The 27,551-nt window shown below is 42.2% G+C and overlaps 1 protein-coding gene across 1 annotated transcript; it reads left to right on the forward strand.

The window, feature by feature from the left end:
* The first annotated feature begins 2,557 nt into the window (after positions 1 to 2,557).
* Rbm17 (RNA binding motif protein 17) lies at positions 2,558 to 26,956 on the forward strand. The gene is made up of 12 exons (XM_041630766.1): positions 2,558 to 2,733; positions 8,128 to 8,265; positions 13,047 to 13,163; positions 14,885 to 15,051; positions 16,347 to 16,444; positions 17,242 to 17,298; positions 19,388 to 19,529; positions 21,645 to 21,808; positions 23,923 to 23,996; positions 24,945 to 25,043; positions 26,502 to 26,574; positions 26,681 to 26,956. The coding sequence occupies exons 2-12, from the start codon at positions 8,143 to 8,145 to the stop codon at positions 26,782 to 26,784; spliced, it is 1,218 nt and encodes a 405-aa protein (XP_041486700.1). The 5' UTR covers positions 2,558 to 2,733; positions 8,128 to 8,142; the 3' UTR covers positions 26,785 to 26,956.
* The last annotated feature ends 595 nt before the right edge of the window (positions 26,957 to 27,551 follow it).

The following is a 27,551-nucleotide window of genomic DNA, read 5'->3' on the forward strand; positions in this document are numbered from 1 at the left end:
GTGAGGATAAAGTTAAGGGAAACAGTGTAGGTATTGGCAGCGACCTCATTCAAAGTGAATGAGCATGTGTACGAGTGACATAAAAGCATGTAACTCAGGAATCCTCTTAAAGTCGGCGCAGAAGAAAGTTGTATGTTTGTGAACATTGCTTTCCCTGCAGCAGAACTTACAGAAGACGTGCTGAAGCCTTTCGTATGTGTTTGTGAGCATTTTGTGTACACTCAAAACAGCTTGAGATCATTCAGGAGAGCATTTCTTAGGACTTTATAGTTTTGTTTTCCTTGTCTTAAAAAATAGAATAAATCTGTTTTAAATAAAATAAATAAAAATAAAAAGTAAAATAAGAAGTGACTAATAAAATTATGCCATATGCATAAAGAATACACACACACACACACACACACACACACTCCAGGAAACAAAAATTACCCTTCGTGACATCAATAGTATCACCAGCTGGGCATGGTTGGAGCATGCCTTTATTCCCAGACTTCGGGAGGCAGAGGCAAGAGGATTTCTCTGAGTTCAAGATCAGCCTGGTCTACGTAGTGAGTTTCAGGACTACATAGAGAAACCCTGTCTCAAAACAACAGCAAAAGTATCATTATACACACCACACAAAGCCATAATCAAATTATCAGTTTAAGCAAATTGTCACCTTATCTAAGCCGCTTTCCTTTGAGGGCACCCACCACTTTGTTACCTTCCTTCACGCCAGCCTCCAGTTTCTGCCCATTTTTCATGCCAGAACATTTGATCTGCCCACTTTCCTTCTGGTCCCAAACACCCCTTGGTGCTGCTTTCTTCTGGAGCATCTGCTCTGCTAATATTTGTTTCAGATTAACTAATGTCCTATTTTTGATTAATGCTGCCATTTGCTTCCTGGTGTCCCTTCAGGCTGCTAAACACTGCTAGAAAATTTCCCAGGACTTCTCTGTGCTGGTGCTCCCTTGGAGACTCGCTCTGCAGCTCACCCATCTCATACTGTCCTTCAAAGTAGGAAGAAGAAAACTCTCATTTAAAAATATTTGTGTTCATTGAAAATTTGAACTAGGTTCTTTGATCTAAGAGGCTATGTAAGAAGCTAGAAACAGAACAAAATAAAAAGTTCTTTTTTTAAGCTGTGCATGGTGATGCATGCCTTTATCTCAGCATTTGGGAGGCAGAGGCAGGCAGATCTCTGAGTTCGAAGCCCTCCTTGTCTACAAAGTGAATTCCAGATAGCTAGAGCTACACAGAGAAACTCTGTCTCAAAAAAACAAACCAAAACAAAACAAGCAAATAAACAAAAATATTTTAAAACAAACAGAAAACCCAGATGGAAGTCTATATATTAGAACAAATTGATTTTGCTTTAAAATCTCAATTAAAATGTATTTATTTTATTTTATGAGTATGGGTGGTCTGCATGTAAGTCTTTGTGCCACCTGTGCGCTGGTTGCTCACAGAGGCCCCTGGATCACCTGAGACTGGAGTTACAGATGGTTGTGAACATGGGATGGTGGACAGTTAACCAAGGTACCCTGGAAGAGGCTGCTCTCTCAGGCCCAGTAAAAGCAAAATCCCAACTATTTCCCACTTTTTTCTTTTATTAAGAATTGTATTTGCCAGGCAGTGGTGGCGCACGCCTTTAATCCCAGCACTTGGGAGTCAGAGGCAGGCAGATCTCTGTGAGTTCGAGGCCAGCCTGGTCTCGAAGAGCTAGCTCCAGGACAGGAACCAAAAAGCTACAGAGAAATCCTGTCTCGAAAATCCAAAAAAAAAAATTGTATTTATAAAATTTCATTTAAGCCGAGCAGTGGTGGTGCACGCCTTTAGTCCCAGCCCTCGGGAGGCAGAGGCAGGTGGATCTTTGTAAGTTCGAGGCCAGCCTGGTCTACAAGAGCTAGTTCCAGGACAGGCTCCAAAGAAACCCTGTCTCGAAAGCCCGCCCCCCCCAAAAAAATTCATTTAAAACTTTTGTCCAGAAATAGACCTGCACAGTTTTGCTGATTTCTTTTTTAATCTGCCATAAAGTGACACAACATTTCCAGTTTCCAAACTTTCAGAATTCTTTGAGCATTTTCTTGTATATCGTATTTTAGTTGACTGTCAATTTAGTGTGTTCATTTGTGCTGAGGTCCATCTAATCCTACAATTTTATCAGTTTGAAATAATTTTTGCACCCAACTAAAGCTGTTGAAAACACGTTTACACAAAGCCAGGGATTCTCTGACCCTCCTTTGGTCTTTTGCATTTTTTATTCTCTTCTGAGGCCCTAATCTCAGCATGTTCTTCAATGCTATTCTGCAACATATCGCCTACACTGATTCATTCTCAGCTTTTAGTATAGAAAGGAATAGTTGGGAATGAATAACTAAAGCCTAATAGGGGATTCTCATCGCTCTTACTCAAAAGTCATGAACCCTATGGGATTTCAAAACCTTGCACCAATAGCGACATCTCCTGGTGAAATAACAGGCAGGCAGAGGGGAGGTGCAGTGTAGTCCTCCCGTCAGCAGGGTGCAGTGAGAGCCGGGCAGCTCCGCTTTGCTGCCGCGAGTCACGCGCAGGCGCAGTCGTGTGCTCCCGGCAGCCTCCGCTCTCTCACCCCGCGCGGTGGCTCACCCTGCGGAATCGGAGGAGGGTCGGCGCCGCGGTGGGCACCGGCGGTCGGCGGGCTTCCGCGCAGGGCGGCCGGGCTCCGCGCTGCCGCCGCCGTGGCCCATGGGCAGAATCGTCTCGGAAGGCCGGGTGAGTAGCACCGTGGCGGCCCCGGGCAGGCGGTCTGATCCGGAACGGAGATTTGGGTGAGCGCGCCTCCACGGATGGGGACGCGAGGCCGCGGCTCTAGGCCGCGCCGTGAGGGGCACGGGGATGCGGGCTCGGCCTCCCGACCAGCCCAGGGGTTCCCGGCCCTCCGCTGCGGGCCTCTTCTGCTTGCCGTGCTCGGCCGGGCCACTCTGATCTCCCCTCCACCTGTCTTGATCGCCTTGACACTAAACACCGTACCTTCCTCCTCTTCATGGCCCATGTCCAGACCTAGTTGTTGGGTCGCCAGACCCCAGTAACCCGGAGTGTGTCAGGCCTCAGGAAGCTCGTTTCCTTCCTGGGCCCCAGAAGTAAGGGTTGAGGACGACGTCTCGCCTGGACAGGTAGAGGCAGTTGTAAATCCGGCATCTTCAGCTCTGTGCTACGGGGAGTTTGAGCGCTCGTGTCCATCCTCTGATTTTTGGACTTCGTTTGCTTGGGCTAGAATGCGTGCTGCAAGTTCAGTGAGGTACTTCTCCAGGAATTAGAGCTCGACGAAGCGGGCTTGAAAACCCAGGCCTGGGTTGATCTGAAGACCCGGAGGACAATCTGAAAAGACCTGGAAGAGGATCTGATGTTTATTCTGTTTTGGAGGGAGTTTATTAAAAGTGCAGAAGTGGGAAAAGCAACAACACGAAACACCGTCGAGTATTCTGCAGTTTAAGTCAGTTAAGAGGGATTTGGAGGGGTGAACAGGTCCTGACCATACTTTAAGTGAGGAAGGGAGGACCATTGACATTAAATTCTTATTGGGAAGGGTACATGAGGATGGAAAGTATGATTTCCTAAGATGATTCTGTTTGTGCTCAGAACAAATGAAGACTGTCTCCTTGTGACAGGTCGCTCTTTGAAACCATACAATACAGTGCGCACATTTATGCTGGGATGAGCTGTAAGCATTTCGAGATAACTAAATATGAATAGTCTAAGCCGGGCAGTGGTGGCCCTTTAATACCAGCACTCGGGAGGCAGAGGCAGGCGGATCTCTGTGAGTTCGAGACCAGCCTGGTCTACAAGAGCTAGTTCCAGGACAGGCTCCAAAGCCACAGAGAAACCCTGTCTTGAAAAATAAAAAAACAAAAAACAAACAAACAAAAAAGAATAGTCTATTACCGGGTGGTGGTTCATGCCTTGAACGCCAGTGCTTGGGAGGTGCAGGCAGGAAGATTAGGGGTTCAAGGAGAAGCCACAAGTGGAAATCAGAGAACAGCCTGCAGGAGTCCCTTTTCTCCTACCATGTGGATCCTTATTGACCCCTTATTTGTTGTCACATATTTTCCCCTGTACATGACCTTTTTGTAGTGGCATTTCATTTGTATTTTAATAAATAAAGCGTTAGCCCCACTGGTCAGCCTTACAGACCAAGGCACTGGTAACACACACCTTTAATCCCAGCAGCCACTCTAGTTTGTCATATAAACCGGGCAGTGCACTCCTTTAATCCCAGCACTAGACAGGATTATAAAACAGGAGGAGATAGCTTACAGCCACAGTCTCATTCTGAGGTCTCCTGGACATAGGATCACCATTTTCCAACTGAGGTTGAGGTAAGAGGCAGTGGCTGGCTGCTTTGCTTTCCCGTCTCAGGAAAGCCTTGTTAAAATACAAATGAAACACCACAACACTTTTTCACAACTTTCCAGCAGGGAACAGTTTAGTAATAAGTCTACAAGTCTTTGAGAATAGTGGGGGAACCTGTTCTGCTCTGTGCTTGGGTTGCAAATGTCTCTAATTACTTTGATTTTGATAGGCTCTGTCCTATGGCATTTTGGTATAACTTTGATGGGAAATTTAAACTGTCAAAAATGGAGTAGCTGCAGATAGAGGGGAATAAGTAATTCTGTAAAAGGCATCATGAAGTACTGTATGCAAGGCATGATTGTGTGTCAAATTGACAAGGGGTAGGCTTGTGATGGTTGCTCTTGGCTATCAACTTGACTACATCTGGTACTGAAGACCAACTGAGACATTCAACTTCATGGACAGCTACTGGATTCTTGAAGCTTCAGTTTGTACACAGCCATTGTTGGATTAGCTGGACCACCGCCTATAAGCCATCTAGTGTGTGTGTTTTCATTCATTCTGTAAGTTCTGGTCCTCTAGAATTTAGAGAACTAATATTAGTGGGCTAACCAAAAAGGGTAACATTACCATAAAAAGTGAACTAAGGGTTGGGGAGATGGCTTAGTAAATTCTGTTGGGTAAACAAGAGACGCTAAGTTGAGATCCCCATCACCTGTGTTAAAATGTCTCCATAGAAGTGCAGCCTATAATCCCAGCTCTGAGGAAGCCAAAACAGGAGGTCCCCTGGACCATACTAACTAGCTAGCTAGTCTTGCCAAATCTGTGAGTTACAGGTTTGATAAGAGACCCTGTCTCAAGAATAAGGTGAATGGAGAGTGAGAGTGACAATAGAAGACACTCAGTGTCCAGCTGTGACCTCCGAATGTATATGTCTATTACAGCACACAGAGACAATGAATGGCCAAGCATGGTGGCGAAGGGCTGTAATCTCAGATGTTTATAGTTCTGCGTACATTTAACACACATGCATTCAGTAAACACATTTTACATTATAAAGACCAACTTCTGTTTATATTGTTATTTGAATCTCAGTTCTTATGGTATGTCTAAATATTGGAAAGTGCTGCTTTTTATTAGCTGGCATCAGACTCCATGAACTAAATGTATTATATTAGTGATACCAAAACATTTTAGGTTTGGATCTTGGCAGAATCTTGTTAATGTATTTGTGGTTTTTTTTTTTTTTTTTTTTTTGGTTTTTCGAGACAGGGTTTCTCTGTAGCTTTGGTGCCGGTCCCGGAACTAGCTCTTGTAGACCAGGCTGGCCTCGAACTCACAGAGATCCGCCTGCCTCTGCCTCCTGAGTGCTGGGATTAAAGGCGTGCGCCACCACTGCCCGGCTGTTAATGTATTTGTTAACTTTAGTGTTTGCTAGGTGTTTGTAGGGAGACTAATGACTAACCTATGGTATATTCATAAATGTTTAAAATCGCTAAAATATAAATATGTACACCTTAAAAGGAATAGATCCTTTGCAAGCAAAATTATTTAAGGTTAAAAAAACCAAGGAAGTAATTGAACAGGGTTCAGGGAAAATCACATGGATGACTGAGGAGCCAAGTGACTCCTTTTCCTGATCCTGTGTTCTGTTTTAGTTGATGAATTCACAGGAACTTGTAGTAGTTAGGTTGAAGTCATGGGTACGTATATGTGGGGTGGCATGTGCTTTACTGTGACAGTCCGGGTCTGTGAATGTATAGGTCAGTGAAAATCAGAACAGTCTTCATATCTACTGAGGTATAAAGGTATAACTTTATGAGCTGTTGCAAAAAACTACCAGATGGTGGAGAGACATCAGTTTCTAATACTTAAAGTGCTTTTTAAGGCAAAGAGGAGCTAGTCAGATCAGATGGAATTGTCAGTAGAGTCTTCAGTTCAGAGAAGTGAGATGAAATCACAGTAGATTCACAAAACCGCATTAACTCAGAAGAGTGCATTAGTCTTGAGTCTTGGTACCCGCCTTTTATCTCGGCACTTGGGAGGCAGAGGATCTGAGGTTGAGTCCAACCTGGTCTGTGTAGCCCGTTTCAGACCAGCTAGAGCTACATAGACCCTATCTCAGACTGGGAAAGGAGGGAGGGAGGACGAGACAGACTGTGAGAGAGAATGAAATGGGGGGGGTAGTGTGTATTAAATAGAAATTTTCAGGTGAAAGGGCGTTGCTGGATGCTGAGATCCTCCACTGTGTTTGAGTTTATTTTTAACCCTAAAATTTATGGCGATACCTGTGTCAGAGTTGACGCTTTGAATAGGGTGATATACCAGTATTTGCTGGTGTTGGTTCATTCCTGTCTCCATACCATGTGCTCCCTCTTTTAATTTTTATTTTTAAATTGCTGTATGGCACCGGCTGACTTGGAACTCAAGTTCCTTAGCTTCCTAGTGAGAGTACCTGTGGCAAAAAAATGTAATACAAATACATTATTATTTTAGCTATTTGTAAGTGTGCACTTCTGTGGCAGTGTGCTGGCTAGTGTTTTGTTGTTGTTTGGTTGGAATTTTTGACAGCTTGATACAAGCTAGAGTCATATGGGAAGAGGGAACTTTGATTAAGAAATTGCCTCCATCAGATTGGCCTGCGTTAATGATAGATGAGAATGGTCCCAGACCTTTGTGGGTGTTTCCACCCCTTGGCAGGTGGTCCTGGGTTGTATAAGATAGCAAGTAGAACAGCCAATAAGCTGTACTCTGTGGTCTCTGCTTCAGTTCCTCTCTCCATGTTTGTGCCCTGCTTGAGTTCCTGCCTTGACTTCCCTCAGTGATGGACTATGATGGGACATGTAAGCCAACCCTTCCCTCCCCAGGTTGCTTTAGGTCATGGCGTTTGTCACAATAGAAAGCAAACCTAGGGCAGGTGGCAAATGTACTCATTATTGCTCAACTTCTTGACTTTTTTAAGAAAAGTTTTTTTTTTCTTTGAGATAGGATTTGGTGTAGTGCAAGCTGGCCTGGAACTCAGTATATAGTCAAGGATGAACCTCTGATCCTCATGCCTGTATCTTCTAAGAGCTGGGGATCAATCCCATGGCTTCCGTGTGCTCTGCTGTCTGCCACCCTCGCTCTATCCGAAGCCCACAGGTCAATGCTGATAAGCAGGAGCGCTTAAGGGAGAGCCCCTCCATTACTCTTCCCTCTGTTTATTTAGGACATGGTCTCGTGCCCTGGGCTAACCTCAAACTCCTTCTGTAGCTTAGGTGACATTGTGTTCTAGATCCACCAGTCTGCACCCCCACACCTGGTTTGCATGTTGTCCTTATAAAAGAGCAGCTGCCTATGCTTATCCAGACTACAAGCTGCTGCTTTTATAAGACTTCTACTTTCTGCCATTGAGATGAACAGTTGTAAAATTGGATTAGTCTTAAAATGCCCGGATGTAGAGCTTCCATCCTAGTTCATTGTCTGTTCTAGAACTGTTTTACTCGTGAGTCACTTCACCACAGTCTTTTAGATGAAGAAATTAATTCTAGACTGGACAGTGGCATTTCCCAGCACTCAGAAGGTATAGGCCGGAGAATCACAAATTCAAAGCCAGCCTTATTGATGATTTCAAAGCCAACCTGAGCTACATGAGAACCAGTCTTAAAAGAAAAATGAATTCTAGATTGTTTAAAATAGTGCATGGGTATAGTTTTGCATGTTAGAAAGAACCCTGCATTTGTGATGTTAGGGGTCCATGGTGCAGCTGTTTAACACAGATGTTCAAGACTTGTTCCTGTTTCACATTATTTAGTCTCTGACCTTCCTTTCTTTCAGCATTAAACCAAAAAGATGTCCCTATATGATGACCTGGGAGTGGAGACCAGTGACTCAAAAACTGAAGGCTGGTCCAAAAACTTCAAGCTTCTGCAGTCCCAGCTTCAGGTGAAGAAGGCAGCTCTCACTCAAGCAAAGGTAAACTCGGGCCCAGAGCAGGAGTAGGAAAATCCACTAAGCAAGTTCCTTAAGAATACTTTGGTTTAAGCTTGCTCTTCAGCCTCCTTGTTGGGTAAATATAAATTAGTGAATGGGGAGCCGGGCGATGGTGGCGCACGCCTTTAATCCCAGCACTCGGGAGGCAGAGGCAGGCGGATCTCTGTGAGTTCGAGGCCAGCCTGGTCTACAGAGCTAGTTCCAGGACAGGCTCCAAAGCCACAGAGAAACCCTGTCTCAAAAACCCCCCCCCAAAAAAAAATTAATGAATGGGGACAGGATGGAGAGCTGAGATTACTTTGTTCTCCTGGCTCTTGGGAACAACAGGTCTGTTTCATGGGGTAGGAGTGAAGAGAAGCAGTGCTCTCAACGCCTAGCCATGAGGCTGGCTTTAGACTTGAGTATGTCAGAGACTGAGAACTTGTTTCAGATGCTTTCATAGCCAGAGTCCTAATATTCTGATAGTTCTGGTTCAAGGCTGGGTCCCAGGAATGTACATTGTTAGGTAACATCCTGCAAGTTTTTATTGTAGAAAACATGGGAGCAGCTTAATAGAATAATCAGATCACAGTGCATATCACAGAGGGCTCCATTATTTGTGAACATTCCAACATGTATAGTCATAGGTAGGAATTCCTCTAGTCTGTGTTGTATATGCATTAGACATGAGCATTGTCTTTTAAATAATTCAACTATTTCTTTGCTTCTGTTTTTGTTTTTTAGACAGGATCTCAATATGTGGCCTGAAGCTGGCTCTGTAGACCAGGCTGGCCTCAGATTCACAAAAATCTACCTCTACCTCCCAAGTACTGGGATTAAAGGTGTGGGCCACCACAAAATTTAAAATATAGAAGGTATAATTGTGAACTGGGTGTTTCTTAACCAAAATATTCAGTATATTTTAGGAATGAGAATACTTTGCTCATTGTTTAATGTTTGTTAAGTAAAGACCTTACTCTTTTCTGAAGTATAAACACACAAATAGTATTTACTGTATCTTTACTGTGGCTCCTTAAAGAGGGAATAAAGGTTGAAGCTGAACATGGTACACAACCCTGTAATCCCAGCACTTGCAGGCTGAGGTGGGAGTGTCAGTTTGTGTATAGCATGAGACTCTCTCAAAAGGGTGTGGAGGGGTTAGAAAAATACTTTGAAAGTAGACACTGAAGGATTGCTAAAAAGTGATTCCATTGGGCACTGGAGAGATGGCTCATCGGTTAAGAGCACTTAATGCGCTTGTAATGAACATGAGTTCAGGCGCCAGCACCCACAGTAAGCATCTCACAAACATCTCTAACTCCAGTTCCAGGGTCATGCATGTGGTACATAGACATATATACAGGCAAAACACTCAAAAATTAAAATTGTGTATGTATGTATATGTGTACATACACATATACATACATACATGCGTGCATACATACATACACGTGTGTGTGTATCAGTGGTAGAGTGCTTGCCTAGCTTGTATGGGTCATCAGGTTCAATCCCTAGCACCTCCCTCCCCCGAAATGGTCTTTAACAGATAAAAACACCCATACATGCCTTTAATCGCAGAATTTGTGAGACCGAGGCAGGAGGAATGCCCAGAAGTTTGAGACCAGCCTGGCTACACAGTGAGACCCTACCTTCTAAAAGAAGCCAGTTCTGTAGAGTATATATAACTGATTTTTAAGCTGTGTCTAATTTGTCATTTTCTGTATCTGCGAGTTCATAAATCTATTTATGAACTAAAGGTTCAAATATATAGGTTCAAAACCAGCTTATACATAGCTTAGAAGAGGAGGGAACCAGTAAGTATGGGAGAAGGTAATGGGATTGAGAGATGAATATGATGGAATACATTATGTATGTGTTTGAAATGTCATAAAACCTAGTAGTATATGTGAAGACTTTTTTGTTGTTTTACTTTGTCTCTTTTTCGAGACGGTTTCTCTGTGTAGCCCTGGCTGTCCTGGATCTCAGTATGTAGTCCAGACTGCCTGCCTCTGCCTCCCAAGTGCTGGCATCAAAGACCTGTACTACCATTCTGGCCACTAATGGTCTTCCCTCACCCACCCACCCTCCCCCAGACAGGGTTTCTCTATGTTACTGTCCTGGCTCTGCTGGAACTCGCTTTGTAGATCAGGCTGGCCTCCAACTCACTGAGATCCACCTGCCTTTGCTTCCTAAGTGTTGTTCCGCCACCACCGGCTCCACTAAATACATTTTAAAACACCTTATAAAGGTAGAATTGGAAAATGTTTTAAGAAATGCATGCAAGCCGGGCGGTGGTGGCGCACGCCTTTAATCCCAGCACTCGGGAGGCAGAGGCAGGCGGATCTCTGTGAGTTCGAGACCAGCCTGGTCTACAAGAGCTAGTTCCAGGACAGGCTCCAAAACCACAGAGAAACCCTGTCTCGAAAAACCAAAAAAAAGAAATGCATGCATTAAAAACTATAATGTAACTTCTGGATCATGTTGGTTTTGTTTTTTGTTGTTTTTGTTTTGTTTTTGCTTTTTTTGAGACAAGGTTTCACTTTGTGGCCCTGGCTGGCCTGGAACTCACTCTGTAGACTGGGCTGGCCTCTAACTCAGAGATCCTCCTGCCTTTTCTCCCCTAAGTGCTGGGATTGAAGGTGTGTACCACCACTGCCCAGCCCATGTTGGTTTTTGAGTTTTTTTGTTTTTTGTTTTTAAATAACATTTGTATGTGTGTGTGAAAATACGAAGTTAGTTTTTAAAAGTTGCTGTTTAGGCCGGGCAGTGGTGGCGCACGCCTTTAATCCCAGCACTCGGGAGGCAGAGACAGGCGGATCTCTGTGAGTTTGAGGCCAGCCTGGTCTACAAGAGCTAGTTCCAGGACAGAAACCAAAAGCTACAGAGAAACCCTGTCTCAAAAATCAAAAAAAAAAAAAAGTTGCTGTTTAGGAAGAAGAAAATATTTTCATATGAAATCTAGGCTGTTAGCCGTTTTCTGCCTCATCGCCTCAATCTTTTACGTTTATGTTTACTTTTGCTTATTGATATATATATATATCTATGTATGTATATGTACACTTCATGTTTTTCAAGGCAGAGTTTCTCTGTGTAGCCCCGACTGTCCTGGAACTCAGGGATCCATTCGTCTACATGTGACACTACACCCAGTTTTATCCAGATACTTTATTGTCTTCTTTTAGCAAATATCTGGAGATTGCAAGTAGATTTTACATCAGTCAAAATGGAACATTACTTTAAAAATTATCTCTGATAACTTTCTGACATGAACTTTGAGTTTTCTGTATGGTTAATTTCTTCTTTTTTTTTTTTTTATTATTAATTTTCGAGACAGGGTTTCTTCGTAGCTTTTTGGTTCCTGTCCTGGAACTAGCTCTTGTAGACCAGGCTGGCCTCGAACTCACAGAGATCTACCTGCCTCTGCCTCCCGAGTGCTGGGATTAAAGGCGTGCGCCACGGGGAAGTAAAGCTACCCATGTTGGTTCTCTTGTGCTCCAGGGAGTATCTCAGAATACTAACCAAACTTGTAAAAATATTTGGTAGAGAAAAATTTTACTTGTATCTGAAAGATGAAGCTGTGATTTTATTTGTATATTTCATTTCTGAAAATATCTGTTAAATTTTAAAATGAGCATATAGATGATTTTAACCCCTGTTATGGAAACTTTAGGGTTTATGTTGCAGTTTTCATGATACCTGCATGACATGTTGTTTGATTAAAGCACTGTTAAAGTCTGGAGAGCTCAGACTTCCTGATAAGAAAGTTTGTGCCACTTTAAATTGTGAAAATGGGAAGTTAAACTTTTGTGATCACCATCATTCCATTTGCTCAGCCATGGCCTCTTAGCTACCTGAGAACTTGATGTAGTTCAAGCAGCTCACCGTGAGACATTCTTGCCTACAAACTTTATCATGAATCTAACTGGGTTTGAGAGATGCCAGAGCACAGAGGTGTAAGTTAACTAGGCAGTCTAAAATAAGCAGCATTTGTGAGACCAATATCCCGAGGAAAAGCTAAGATGGTGATGTGCCAGGAAAGAGGGACACTGACAGATCAGAAGTCCCTTTCAGAAACTGCCAGGTCTTTGTTTAAAAAAAACAAAACAAAGATCAGCTATTTAACATGCACTTCGAGGATGGTGAGATGGCTCAGTAAGTCAAGCCTGATGACCTGATTTTGACTAGAACCCCTGTGGTGGAAGGAGAGACCCTAGTCTCTCCAGGTGTCCTCTGACCTCCATATAAACAGTGTGGTATTTGCATGTAAACACATATGCATACACACCCAAATAAGTTCATAAGTAATTTTAGTTAGTTAGAGTAAGGTCATACTAAAAGAAGTAGGGTAGTAGCTTGTACTCCAGAGGCAGAGAGGTGGATGGATCCCTGTCAGTTTAAGGCTAGCCAGAATGTGGTCACATTTACTATAAACTTTATAGGGAAGTAGAGGACATCTTTGCTTTTTAAAAGGATCAAGAAGGATGAAGCGGCCAGGCAGTGGTGGCACACGCCTTTAATCCCAGCACTCGGGAGGCAGAAACAGGTGGATCTCTGTGAGTTTGAGGGCAGCCTGGACTATAAGAGCTAGTTCCAGGACAGGCTCCAAAGCCATAGAGAAACCCTGTCTCAGGAACCAAAAAGAGAAAGAGAGAGACTGTTACTGTTTTAAGACTATGATTTTATAACAGCCAGAAGTGTGTTAAGACCAGAAAAAGTGTCTGTATTCCAAGTAGAATGAATTTTGATTTGGAACTTTGGTGTGTTTTTCTTGTTTCTGATATCAGAGCCAACGGACAAAACAAAGTACAGTCCTTGCTCCAGTCATTGACCTCAAGCGAGGAGGCTCCTCAGATGACCGGCAGATTGTAGACACGCCACCTCATGTAGCAGCCGGGCTGAAGGTAAGCCTGCACATGCCTGTAGCCTGTTTTCTTTATTTTGCACATATATTCCTCTACTTTTTTTAAGATTTACTTTATTTGTGAGTGTGTGTGTGTGTACATGTATGTACTGGTACCCATGGAGGCCAGAGGGGACATTAGATCTCTTGGGGCTGGAGTTAGGCATTTGTGGACACCCTGGTGTGGGTGCTGGGAACCAAATGCTGGTCCTCTGGTGGAGCAGTGAGCACTCTGAACCACTGCCCCATCTCCAGCCCCACACAAGAGGCTTCTCAATAGGCCATTGGTGTCATTTCCAACTCAAGTTTTACTTTATCACCATCAGAACCTATATTAGCTAAAATATTTTATTACGGAAACATCAGGAATGAAAGATGGGCCAAAAAAAAAAAAAAGCAGGTGTCTTTTCAATCATACTCTCCAGGCATTAAAAGTTACATAATTTTAGAATTTCTTACAGGAGTTCTGCCTTCTGTTCTCTAATTTGCTTTTCTTAGTACCTCAGTGAGTATTCAGCATCTTTGTCAAAAATGCAGAACTATGTGGTCATTTAAAAATATTTTTATAGGGCTGGAGAGATGGCTCAGCGGTTAAGAGCGTTGCCTGCTCTTCCAAAGGTCCTGAGTTCAATTTCCAGCAACCACATGGTGGCTCACAACCATCTGTAATGAGGTCTGGTGCCCTCTTCTGGCCTTCAGGCATACACGCAGAAAGAATATTGTATACATAATAAATAAATAAATAAGTTTTTTTAAAAAAAAATATTTTTATATGTATGAGTGTTTTGCCTGTGCTGCATGTGTGCCTGTTGCTATGGAGACCCATTCCCTGGGACTGAAGTTACAGATGGTAGTGAGCCACCATGTGGGTGATGGAAATCAAACTTGGGTCCTTTGGAAGAGCAGTCAGTGCAGTTAAGGCATATTTCCAACACCTGTATGGTCATTTTTAATGGCTTTGGTGTATTGCCTTGTGTAGATTACCTGTAATTTAATTCTATTAATGTAGACTATATGGTTGTTTCTTTCTTTTTTTTTTGGTTTATCGAGACAGGGTTTCTCTGTGGCTTTGGAGCCTGTCCTAGAACTAGTTCTGTAGACCAGGCTGGTCTCGAACTCACAGAGATCCGCCTGCCTCTGCCTCCCGAGTGCTGGGATTAAAGGCGTGCGCCACCATCGCCTGGTTTATATGGTTGTTTCTAATTGTTGTCTATTAACAGTGTTAGAGCTTAGTTTAGAGAAAAGCGCTAAAAATAAAAAGTTGAGCGTAATACTTTATGTCTTTAATAGGACAGGGCTGCAGGGAGGCAGGGCGATTGATGGTTGTTCATGGTCACCATTGACTATTTCTCTAGTTTGTGGCTCTGTGAGGGAGCAAGAGAGGTCTGGAAAATGGTAATCCATTTTCACATGTATTTTTCTACAGATGTCATTTAAATGGTGACTGGGTAGTCTAAAACTCACTTAAACAATGATTATGTTCATGGACTGTTTTAGTCTTTAAGTTGTATGGTGCTTTTCTATGAATAATTAAGCATTTGCTTGGTTGCCAGGTTGTGCTGCCACCTGGTGAGATGTAGTTTGCTATGAATTATTTACTCACCTAGGAAATATAAGATAATCTGGAAGACCTCTCTTTCATCATCCTCTGATCTTGATTCTGGGATTCCTGATTCTGCAGGATATGAAGATGGTATTCACTTGGGTGTTTTTCTTCCTCAGGACCCTGTTCCCAGTGGGTTCTCTGCAGGGGAAGTTCTGATCCCCTTAGCTGATGAGTATGACCCCATGTTTCCTAATGATTATGAGAAGGTAGTGAAGCGCCAGAGAGAAGAGCGCCAGAGGCAGCGGGAGCTGGAACGACAGAAGGAAATAGAAGAAAGAGAAAAGTAAGCTTCCTCTTGGTGTGGGAGCACATGTCCTGCAGCTAACGTGCATTAGAAGATGAGCGCATTTCGGTGTTCCTCTAGCGTTCGCCAGCTGTGCTCTCACTCTGCAGTGCTGTGGACCCAGCACTGGGGTTATGGTTTCAATCAGCAGGCGTTTACGTGGTTTTAAAAATTTGTAATTGTTCCATCCTCCTGTGAAAATGCACTTGAGAAAATTTATTTATAGACCCTGAAAATCTAAAGTGTAGACTTTGCGTGAATTAGAAAGTAATTCTAATTCTAATAGTAATTCTAAGTGCCTGTAATCCGACATACATAATTCAAGGCTAGCCAGGGCTACGTGAGACACTGTCTGAAAATCAAAACACAAGAGAAAACCCACGTTGAAGTTGTTTCCAGGGCTGTGACCTCTAGAATCAAAACAATTTACAGTATTTCAGTGTTATTCCTTTACTGTGTTTTGGTTTTTTGGGACAGGGTTTCTCTGTTTGGTGTTGGCTGTCCTAGAACTCAGTCTGTAGACCAGTCTGGCTTGGAACTCGGCCTATGCCTCCCGTGTTCTGGATTAAAGGCATGCACCACCACACCTGGCTCTCTTTCCTATTTTTGAGCCAGGTGAAAGTACATGTATTTTTCATTTACTTTTTAAAAGTATAGGCAATAGTATTTATTTCTTATTTTTTTCCCTCTCTCTCTTTTTTTTTTCTTTTCTTTCTTTCTTTCTTTCTTTCTTTTTTTTTTTTTTTTTTTTAAGCCAAGTGTGTCATTGTGTAGCTCTGACTGGCCTGGAACTCACTGTATATACCAAGCTGGCTTCAGACTCAAAAAGATCTGTTTGCCTGTACTTTCTGAGTGCTGGCATTAAAGACATGTACCACCATACCTAGCTTCTTAAAATATTTAATTAATATGCATTCTATGCTCATATGGTATTTCCTATTTATTGGGTAAGTGATTTTTATGAGTGAATGTGTAGCCTGGAAAATTGAAATCATTAAACTGTATATGCATATGCCTTAAAATAAAAAGTTAGATATCAAAATTTTTCCCTCATGTATCTGTTAAACATATTCATTTTTTCTTTTGAATTTTTTCTGTTGTATCCATCACCAGCATATATACATAAATTAACAATTTATTCTCAAAGAACATCTTTCGTTTTTTTCTTTTGCCAAGAGGAAGTCACAATGACATTTAAGCTTTGTTTATATTAATTTTCTATAATATGTTAATTATATTATAGCTTTTCTATATTAATTTGTCTGTGATAAACATTCATTATTTTGTTATTACAGGAGGCGTAAAGACAGGCATGAAGCCAGCGGGTTTTCAAGACGACCAGACCCAGATTCTGATGAAGATGAAGATTATGAGCGAGAGCGGAGGAAAAGAAGTAGGGCATAAGCAGAGATCAGCACACTTTAGACTCAGCACTGTCCCAGGCTTTGCTTTTCCTTTTATTTGAGACATGGTTTATTTCACGTTCGTTTGGGTCATTGCAGGGGATGGGAGGGAGTGCTCTCTATTCCCACCAGTCCACATTCCATAGCAGCTTTTGGTTTATACTGTTTTCATAGATAGTCCACTCTGAACTTTTACAGGTTTATGAAGCCAGAATAAGACTATAAATAAACAGGTGCCAGGTCGATGTGCTAATTCTGTGGGGTTTGCTTTTTCCTTAAAAAACACTTGATGACTACATTCTGGGGTTCCTAAATGCCTTTTGAAAAATAATTGTGCTTGGGTATCATCTACATTTTCTAATATGTGTTTATTATTAGAGAATTTCATACATGAATAGGATGTGTTTTGATTGTATTCACCTCTCACCCTCCCAGCTTAACCCCTGCTTCCCTGTCCTCTTCCAGCTTTGTCATGTCTTCCTTAAGAAGAATAAGTAACCCTTTAGTCCAGTCTAATATGCTGCCCCACTGGATTCTGGGTGTGAGGCCGGTGACATCATTCTCCTAAACACTCCCCAGAAGCTGCCAGTTGTTAATAGCTACTCCGTTAGGACTTGCGCTCCTTAGCCTGATCCCAGCTTTAGACGTGTAATCGCTAGTCTGCTGCTGTGAGGGACAAGATGGCTCTCTGTTGAGGAGAAGGGTGGTGATGGGACAGAGGGCACGAGCCGAACAGTAGTTCTTGTAAGCGTGCTGTCCTTTCATCTCTGTGCTCGTGTTTTCACAGGTATGGGAGGAGCTGCCATCGCCCCACCTACTTCTCTTGTAGAGAAAGACAAGGAGTGTATGTACATTTCTTTCTTCTTTTCTTATTTATGGACCATGGATATTCTACGTGTGAATCTCTGGTTTCCCAAGTTTAAAGCAAAGCAGCCTTGTGCCTGAAGTTACGGTGGCCTTGCTGCCTGCTACACTAGGGAGCTTTGCTTTGTTTTGCAACAGGGTCTCAACTGTGTAGTACTGGCTGGCCTGGAACTGTGTTGACTTGCCTCTGCCTTCTGAGTGCTGGGAGGATTAACGCATATGCCACCACTCGGAATTTTTTAATACCAGGATCTGGGTGCAGATTTGTTTTTAAATTTACTTTTTATGTACATTGATGTTTTGCCTGCATGCGTCCGTGTGAGGGTGTTAGAGCTTGGAGTTACAGACAGTTGTGAGCTGCCATGTAGGTGCTGGAAATTGAACTCAGATCTTCTGGAAGAGCAGTCAGTGCTCTTAACCATTGAGCCATCTCTCCAGCCCTGTAAGTGCAGGAAGATAAATAGATGTTTACTGTTTGTTGTTGTTATCAAGATTTCATGTTTGTGTGAGGTTCCTTTGAAGTTAGTAAAAGCAGTAGTTGCTCATGCCCATTACCCAGCAGGAAGTACTCATTCGAGGCCAGCCTGTGCTATATAGTGCATTTCCAGGCTACCTTGTGCTATAGAGTGAGACCTGTCTCAAAAATCACAAATAGGTAATAAATTTTGTGTCTCAGAGTTTAGAGTCTGTTGTATTTTGTGACCTTTCACAAGGAGGCAGTGTTTTTCTTGTTTTAAAAAAGTTCCATTATTTTTGGTTACTGAGTAGTATTTGTCTATGTCTACATAAGTACGTGGCTAAAGCATGCCCACCCACTGCCGATTCTCCTCTGGAGCTCGTCTAACATCTGGGTTGCATTGTTGGGCTTTGTGCTATGCTTTGTGCTAACCCATACCTAATCTATCATTAAAAATAAATGGCGCCTAGCAGTGGTGGCACACGCCTTTAATCCCAGCACTCAGGAGGCAGAGGCAGGTGGATCTTTGTGAGTTCGAGGCCAGCCTGGTCTACAAGAGCTAGTTCCAGGACAGGCTTCAAAGCTACAGAGAAACCCTGTCTCAAAACAAACAAACATAAAACAAAAATAAATGGCTAGGCCGGCAGAGATGACTCAGCACTTAGAAGCACTAGCTGCTCTTCCAGAGGACCCAGGTTTGATTCCCAGCACTCACATAGTGGCTAATAACCATCTATAACTTCGGTTCCAGGGAATCTGATACCTTCTTCTGTCCTTCATGGGCATCAGATGTGCAGACACATGGTAAATAGGAATAAATACAGGCAAAGCACTCACACACATAAAATAAAAATAAATAAATAAAACAAATAAAATTAAAAGTCATCAGTAATCTTTTAAAAATATTTATTATTTATTCTTATGTATGAGTGTTTTGCCTGTATTATGCCTGATAACTGTAGAGATTAGAATATCGTTAAATAAATATGTACACACATACACATATATTGTTCAAACAGACAAAACACCTGACACACAACAAACTGCTTTTGAGAGGCGGGTCCTATGCATCTATGTCTTTAAAGCTTCCTGTTGATGCTAATATGCAACTGGGTTAAAAAGCAGCTAAATATGGTCCTGATCTCAGAGATGTTTTCTGTAGTCTGTGCAGCTAGCTGAGTTAAGAGTCTCTGCTGTGGGACTCAAATGAGAGTTGCATTGCATTTCCTTGGCGCATACAGAAACCCTGCAGCCAAGCAAGAGTTGTCATCTAAGCCAGTGCTTTAATGGGTATGCCACTTGTCCTTATTACATACACTCGGGCATACACATATATAAACAAATGCATCTGAAAAGTCATCTCAGAACAATTCATACTGTCTGTGAAGACTGCTGAAATATGCTGAAAGGGGGACAGTGGGGTTTTTGTTTTTTTGTTTTTAAGAGAGAACAAAATGTAGGTTAAATCAGTTCAAGGTGAACAGTTGAAGCTAGTGAAGCTTTGGGTTTTGGTGGGGTTTTCTTTTTTTGTTTTTTCTTGGTTGTTGTTGTTGTTTTGTTTGGTTGGTTAGTTTTTGTTTTTTATGAAGCCTACTTTACTTTTCTCCAACAGTACCCCGAGATTTTCCTTATGAAGAGGACTCAAGACCTCGATCACAGTCTTCCAAAGCTGCTATTCCTCCCCCAGTGTATGAGGAGCCGGATAGACCAAGATCTCCAACTGGTCCCAGCAACTCCTTCCTTGCCAACATGGGGTAATTAAGTGGCTTGAGATAGGGGCGGGGTGGGCATATGGGTGTGGCACGGTCCTTTGAAAGTGCAGAGCAGAGGATTGTGATTTTCAGGTTAGCCTGGGCTACACAGTGAGAATGAAAACCATGAAGTGTTTGTCACTCTTTTCTGTAGACGGAACTCATTTGAAAATGAAGACACTGGTTACATGTTGCTCTGTATAGGATTAGTGTTCAAATCATGTTGAGCGTTTTCCAGCTCACTAGTATAAGCAGCCGTCTAGTACAAGTTGGTTTAGACACATTATTTCTATATATAGAAGAAGTTTCTGATAATTACACTGTTTTTCATAATGTGCAAATAGATTGGCTTATAGGAATTAGAGGTGGTTCGGTATATCTCCAAAGGAGGAGGGGCACAGGGTTTTCCTGAAGAAATGAGTCATTTGCCTTAGATTGTGGTTTTACACCTTTGGTTTTAAGAAACTATTTAGGCTGGGGGTGGAGCTTGGTGGTGGAAGGCTTGTCTGCTGTTTGCTAGTCTTAGGCTTTCGCCCTAACCACGCCCCCTCAAAACGAAAAACTCCAGTCAGTCTAACTGTATAGACGTGCATTTGTCATAGTATGAAAAAATGAATTTTAAGATGGACTTTTGAGCCAGGAGGTGGTGGCTCACGCCTTTAATTCCAGCACTCAGGAAGCAGAGACAAGCAGATCTCTGTAAGACCAGCCTGGTCTACAGAGTGAGGTCCAACACAGGCTCCAAAGCTACAGAGAAACCCTGTCTTGAAAAACAAGCAAACATTGACATTTGAGTAAGACTGGTGAATTTTATTTGTTGATTCTAGAGTAAAATCTCCTTATATAGCCCGGGTTGGCCTCAAACTCACTGTCCTCCTGCCGCCTGCCTCAGAATCTGGAGTGCTGATGTTAGGGTCGCATGTGTGTGCCACTGTATTTTGTCTTAGCTCTAGGGCTGCTCAAGTGGCGTTGCCCTAAATTATTTGTTCCATGCTGTTTAGCAGGATGCTGCTTGCAGTAGAAATGCTACTAGTGAGGCATCAGGTGTGGTAGTCCCACTAAGTGGCTACTGTGTGTAACTGGGTTCTGAGGGCCCTCAGGAGGTACTAATGAAGGTTCTAAGAGCTGACTAGCCTCATGCAATGGGAGAACTTTTCAGAAATGAAAATTCTTTAGTCATGCTGGTCTCAACTTCTGGTACCACACATTACAATCAGCAGTGCAGATTTAGTGCAGCTCCAGGACGACTGTCTTGCCCAACAGTGCCTTGTCTCACTGGAGGGGAAGATAACGGGGCATGCTTCTGGTTTTCGTCCTTCCTGCACACCTGAAAAATTGGCGTTTTGTTTGATTGTCATTTAAATAAGAATCGGATTTTTAACTTAAAAAAAGATCCAGCATGGTATAGTTATAGTAGTTTGTTTCGCCCTGGAATAGCTTGTTCAAAAGAAAACTGAAAGGAATTACAGAAGACTGGTGGAAGCTGGGCTTTGTGATCCAAAGCCAAGCAGATGGTGTCACTGGCAGCACCCTTGAGACCCTGGGATACTAGGAGAAAATTGTGCCCTCTTACAGAACGCAGCAGACCGAGAATCCAGTTCCTTTTGTGCCGTAACACCTGGAAAAAAGCATTTCAGATGCTTTCTTGCTTTGTGTTTGACCTTAAACTAATCATCTAGCCTTGGCCTTGTTTTACTTCCTGTCTGTTTAGTAGATGCTTTCTAAGGCTCTTTCAGTGTAGCTTCTGCTATGCCATGAAAAATACAATCTCTTTTATCTGAAACCTCATACTTAGAGTTTGACAGGCCAGATTTCTAACTGGTCTTAAGCGAGGTGACATTGCAGGTAGGGAGCTCACAGAGACAGTTATTTCTTAACGTGATGAAAGCTGTCACTTCCCACAGAGATAACTCAGACTACCTCGGTTGTAGTTATCCGCTTTTTATATTTCTCCTGTCCTGGGCATCCCCATAGCTTCCATCTAGAAGCCACTATTAATTGTGTGTCTTGAAGCCCGTGTGGTATACACACTGTTTCTGGCCAGGGTGTTGCTGCCATAGATCCAATGTGCTCTGACGTCAGTGGCATAAATTATAAGGATCCTTTTCCTTTCCTCAGTGGCACAGTGGCTCATAAGATCATGCAGAAGTATGGCTTCCGGGAAGGCCAGGGGCTGGGGAAACATGAGCAAGGCCTGAGTACTGCATTATCGGTGGAGAAGACCAGCAAGCGGGGTGGCAAGATCATTGTGGGTGATGCAACAGAGAAGGGCGAGTCTCAAGGTAAGTTCACAGAGCACTGTGTGTCCTTCAGCCCAGAGGGAAGGTGCACCTTCCCTTTTGGTGCACGGTGATTTCTAGTTATGGCATGTTTCCCACCTCTGTCTTATGACACCAGAAAGCCTTGAGACTCATCTTTATTTTCTTTAGAACCAAAGCAGAGATAAATATGCTTGTAGGAGCAAAGTTTCCCAGCTGCTTTGGTTAGGCAAAGAATCTCCATAGCTTGATGATAAATATTCGGTGTCTGCTGTACCCACATCTTCAGTGGATCGTCAAAGTTTTTTGCCCTACCAGGATAGATGTGGCTTTTGGTTCACTTACTGATCATTCATTTGTTGCTCTGTAGTACCTAGTTGTTATTTTATTTTCATTTGACTTTTATAATTTGTTCTGTATGTATAGAGAATAGGAATGAGACATATATCTTAGCGTTTTAAGTTTAAAAAAGTTTTTTTTTTCATATAAGTCGACTTATCTGAATTTCCTTCCCTAAAATACGAAGTTACAACTCATCTGGCAGCCCTATTAATTCATGGCTCAGCAGCAGCCAGTTGCCTGAATGCTGAGTACTGGCTGCAAAAACAACAATTACCCCAGTTTACAAAGGTATCTAAAGGAAGTTAGCTAATGGCTAGATAATTAAGTGTCTGAGCCAGCAACCTTAAACTGCTACTCCAGGACAAGGGCTCCCAGTAAATTTATAATCTGTATGTTCTGCCAGCCCTTTATCAAATGAAATGAGCAAAAGATGGTAGGTAATGGTAGAAGCCAGAAAATAACATAAAAGCATATTTCAAAGAAAAAATTTTTATTGCAGGGACTGGTTACATAGATGCTTTTATAGATGACTTGAGGGCACAAATAATAAAATTGCTATTGTAATTGAATTAGTCATGTGATGGGACTCAGTTCTAACACTTCTGTCTTAGTTTCATGATGTGGGATTCGCCTCTGTATGCTGTGAAAATGTTGTATTATCATCAGTTTGGCCTATGGCAGGGCAAAATAGAGCTAGGCAGGAAAACTAAACTGAATGCAGGGAGAAAGAAGGCGGAGTCAGGGAGATGCCATGTGGCTGCCTAAGGAGAAAGACACTGGAACCTTTCTGGTGGGCCACAGCCTCATGGTGATACACAGATTAATAGAAATGGGTTAATTTAAGATGTAAGAGCTAAGCCGGGCGGTGGTGGCGCACGCCTTTAATCCCAGCCCTCAGGAGGCAGAGGCAGGTGGATCTCTGGGAGTTCAAGGCCAGCCTGGTCTATAAGAGCTAGTTCCGCTAGTTCCGGGACAGGAACCAAAGCTACAGAGAAACCCTGTCTCGAAAAAACAAAAAACAAACAAAACAAAAAAAAAAAGGTTTTAAGAGCTAGCTGAGAAAACACCTAAGCTATTGGACAAAAGCAGCTTCTTTATTAACCAATGGTAATAAAACTTATTCCCAGCATACAGAGGGGAATCCCACATCAGTTTCGTTTTCCCTTGCTGTGGTAAAATACACTGACAAGAAACTCATGAGAGGGTTTATTTGGCTCAATTCCAGGTTACAGTTTATTACTGAGGGCTGACAGCAGGAACTTGAAGCTGCTAGTCACATAATGCGTAGTTGGGAGAGGAGAGCAATGAATTAGTGCATGTCAACTAATTTTAGTTTACTTTTCCCAGCATGGTATAGTCTAGGCCCCCAAACCCCAGAAGCCTTCCCATATTAATAAATATAATTTATAATTAAGATAATATCTCACTCAGGAGGCAGATGCAGGAGAATTTCTTAAGTTCGAGGACAGCCAGGGCTACACAGAGAAACCCTGTCTTGAGAAATCTCACAGACATTCTCAGAGGCCCTTCTAGGTAATTCTTTATTGTGCTGCAACAATTAACCAATAGGGGGCTGGAGAGATGGCTCAGTGGTTAAGAGCATTGCCTGCTCTTCCAAAGGTCCTGAGTTCAATTCCCAGCAACCACACTGTGGCTCACAACCATCTGTAATGAGGTCTGGTGCCCTCTTGCCTGTAGGCATACACACAGACAGAATATTGTATACATAATAATTTTTTTTTTAAAAAAAAAGAACAGTTAACCAGTATAGTGTCTGATGATATGTTTTGATACAGATGCATCCAAGAAGTCGGATTCAAATCCATTAACTGAAATACTTAAGTGCCCTACTAAAGTGGTCCTGCTGAGGGTAAGAAGTAAAGAAACCTGTCCCCCTTGATTCTGCATCACCCCAGTCTACCTGTCTCTTTGGTCTTTCATAAAGTTCTGCTGATAACCTAAGAGTTAAGAATATTGACTTGCCCAGGGTCTCAAGCAGTATGCAGGTAAAGTGGTAATAAATGGTATACTGTATGCTCCACAAGGGCAAAGCTCCTTGTTTTATTCTCTGATGTGTCCCAAGTACCCTGAATGATATTTAGCGCGTAACAGGCCCTCAATAAACACTTGATTTGATTGCTCTCCCCTCCCCTCCCCCCAAAGAATACTAAAAATATGGGTTGGAGTAGTGGTGCAGAGATTAAGAGCATGGAACCCAGGTTTGCTTCCCAGCACTCATATGATGGTTCACACCTGTCCAATTTGAGGGGATTCCCCTTCTGGTTAAGGCACAAGGCACTCACATGGTACACAGACATACGTTTAAGCAAAATGCTCATCCATATAAAAATCAATGAACTTTTGAAAAGAATACTGAAAATGATATTTTTGCAGATAATGAATGCCTTTGGGCAGATCTGTACAGATGGGTTTTAGATTATCCTCTAAATGATCTAAAGTGTAAAGTGTGACATTGAAACTGTAGGAAATGATTAATTGAAAGTGTTGAAAATTTCTGGAACATCCTCTTAGGTGTTGTTCCATGTACTAGTCTTATAGCACTTTTCAAAGCTTCGTGTATGTTTGCAGAAATGCCAGCTTTGGGTACTTGAGGGGCAGAGTTTTATGTTTGGGGACGAACATACCCATATCTGGAATGTGATTCAGGGTTAGAGTACTTCCCAGCATGTGCAAGGTTCTGCTACTGGGCGGCTGGAGGGAGAGAACATTTGCCGTTATGAAAGAAAATGTTATTTCTGAAACCTTACACATTTGTGGATTATGTTTGGTATTTAATTGTTTCTCTGTTTCTGTATAGAACATGGTTGGTGCAGGAGAGGTCGATGAAGACTTAGAAGTTGAAACCAAGGAAGAATGTGAAAAATACGGCAAAGTTGGGAAATGTGTGATATTTGAGGTAGGAAGATTTCCTTTTGATAGAACTTACAATTGGCAGGTTATAAATTCCCTTCCACAAGTAGTACTGGCATTGGCCCAGTAACATTGTCTTAACTACAGAAGCCAATGCGTATTAATTATATTTCTCATATGTGTTAGTTTGCTGTTATTTCATGGTTGATTGGTTGTTTTTAAGACAAAATCTTGCTTTGTAGACCAGGCTGGCATTAAGATCATAGAGATCTGCCTGCTTCTGCCTCCCAGATGCCAGGATTAAAGGTGTGCACCACCACTTCCAGCTGTGTATTAGTTTTAATTGTAAAAAAAAAAAGTAGATTTTATTTGGTAGTATAATGTGAATGTTTTATTACATCATTTTATAAGTATCTAGGGCCTCTCATGGAGCCCATTCTGTGTTGTGTTTTTAGGAATATGTTCAGTTGAAGAGACAGCACATAACAAATAAGCAGGAAATATAAAATAGTAGACCTGGGGGCTGGAGATGTGACTCCGAGGTTAAGAGCATTTGACTGCTCTTCCAGAGGTCCCGAGTTCAATTCCCATCAACCACATTGTAGCTCACAACTGTCTATAATGAGATCTGATATCCTCTTCTGTCATGCAGGCATACATGAAGGCAGAACACTATATAAAATAAATAAATCTTTAAAAAAAAATAATAGGAGGGGCTGGAGAGATGGCTCAATGGTTAAGAGCATTGCCCGCTCTTCCAAAGGTCCTGAGTTCAATTCCCAGCCACCACATGGTAGCTCACAACCATCTGTAATAAGGTCTGGTGCCCTCTTCTGGCCTTCGGCACACACACAGATAGACTATTGTATACATAATAAATAATAAATAAATATTTAAAAAAATAAAATAAAAAATAATAGGAGACCTAGTAGTGTTGGCTGTAAGTACAGATCTCGAGAATGGAGTCAGCAAAAACAAGTGAAGGCTTGTGAACAAAGAGGTGTGAGCTAAGCTTTGATAGGGTATGTGGGGAGTAGGAGGGGGTGTTTAGACGGAGGCAGCAGGAGGACTCGGAATTAGTTGGGGAGTTCTGCTTACATACATGGAGTGGGGCCATATTATGGAAGGCTTGAAAAGCTAAACAAAGCTAGAGAAAATGCAGACCTATGTGAAGGTAACTGGAGTAATGGCTCTGTCTGTTGCTAAAGTTTCTGCTGCTGCCGCTGCTTCATCCTGTTGTTTGCTGATGGTGTGATCACTTGATTGCATGCTAGCTGCCATGGGCAGCTTCCTCCAGGAAGTCAAAGACTGCATTGATTAGCTTCAGATATGTGTCCTCAGCCCCTCAGAAAGGATTAGTACATTTTTTACATGAGCAATTTTTATTTATTTCCTTGATGGTTGACCACTTTTGTCATGTGTATGTGTGTGCATGCGCACACACACATAATTAGAGCATATGCACAGACACACAGCTTTACTCCTATGGGCTTTTCTGTTCTAGATTCCTGGTGCCCCTGATGATGAAGCAGTACGGATATTTTTAGAATTTGAGAGAGTTGAATCAGCAATTAAAGGTATGCTGTTTATTTTAAAGAATTTAACAAATGTTAACGTTGCTGTTTGTTTTGATGTCTTCCAGGATACTGGTATTAACTGATTGTCTTTTTGTTTGCTTTCCAGCTGTTGTGGATCTGAATGGGAGGTATTTTGGTGGACGGGTGGTTAAAGCATGTTTCTACAATTTGGATAAATTCAGGGTCTTGGATCTGGCGGAACAAGTTTGATTGTAACCTAAAGTCACCTCTGTGATCCTTACACAAGCTGCAGACTGAGCAATGACACAGGCGTCAGCCTCCATGGCTGTTGGACACTGAGACTCTTGGATGGACTTCTGAGATATATGTTGATGGATCCCTTTTTTATTTTATGAGTTTTTTAATATAGTATAAAATACTTCAAAAAAAGAAAAAAAGAACCTGTGTGCCTCTCTGGTTGTTTTTTGCCTCTGTGTCAGTTGCTTTTGCTGGGATTTCATGTCGTGCAGCATGTCTGGCAGTGAAAAATCTAGAAAGACTTAGAGTGGAGTTTGTATTAAGTCATCCTTTTCCTACTTTCTTCCTTAATAAAACCTTCAAGTTACGGAGCCGTAGCTTTTCACGTTGTATAATAAAGTCCTATCTTGGCAGTCTGTTAGAGGTGAAAATGCTTGCTTTCTCTAATAGAGAAGGTCAGTGACTCTAGTCGGGGAAAACCCTTAGCTGAATTATGACTGTGGAATCGAGAGCTCATGTGACCTACCTGCTAGGTTGAGTTATTTGCTGTTTAAAAGACAGACTATAGGCTTTGTAATGGGTTTATGGAGGATTTCCGTATAGAAATCATTTTAGGGTGGATTAGAAATACCAGGTTAATTCAAAATCTAGAACCTGCATTATAAGTGTGTGCCCAGTTACATTCTGAGAGTGACTGCTCCCTGGAGTTGTGTATACTACTGGCAAAATCTGAAATTATTAGTTCTGGTATATATAATCTTAAAATTCACAAAATTCAG

This window comes from Microtus oregoni, unplaced genomic scaffold, assembly GCF_018167655.1.
Source record: "Microtus oregoni isolate MIOR12 unplaced genomic scaffold, Mior012 000035F_ref0000213, whole genome shotgun sequence".
Classification (NCBI taxonomy): domain Eukaryota; kingdom Metazoa; phylum Chordata; class Mammalia; order Rodentia; family Cricetidae; genus Microtus; species Microtus oregoni.

Bases quoted from the DNA above. Each gene is read 5' to 3' on its own strand.
- Rbm17 (XM_041630766.1), top strand. From the start codon at position 8,143: ATGTCCCTATATGATGACCTGGGAGTGGAGACCAGTGACTCAAAAACT. The intron at 8,266-13,046 runs GTAAACTCGGGC...TTCTGATATCAG, and splicing joins CAGCTCTCACTCAAGCAAAG to AGCCAACGGACAAAACAAAG. The intron at 21,809-23,922 runs GTAAGTTCACAG...GTTTTGATACAG, and splicing joins AGAGAAGGGCGAGTCTCAAG to ATGCATCCAAGAAGTCGGAT.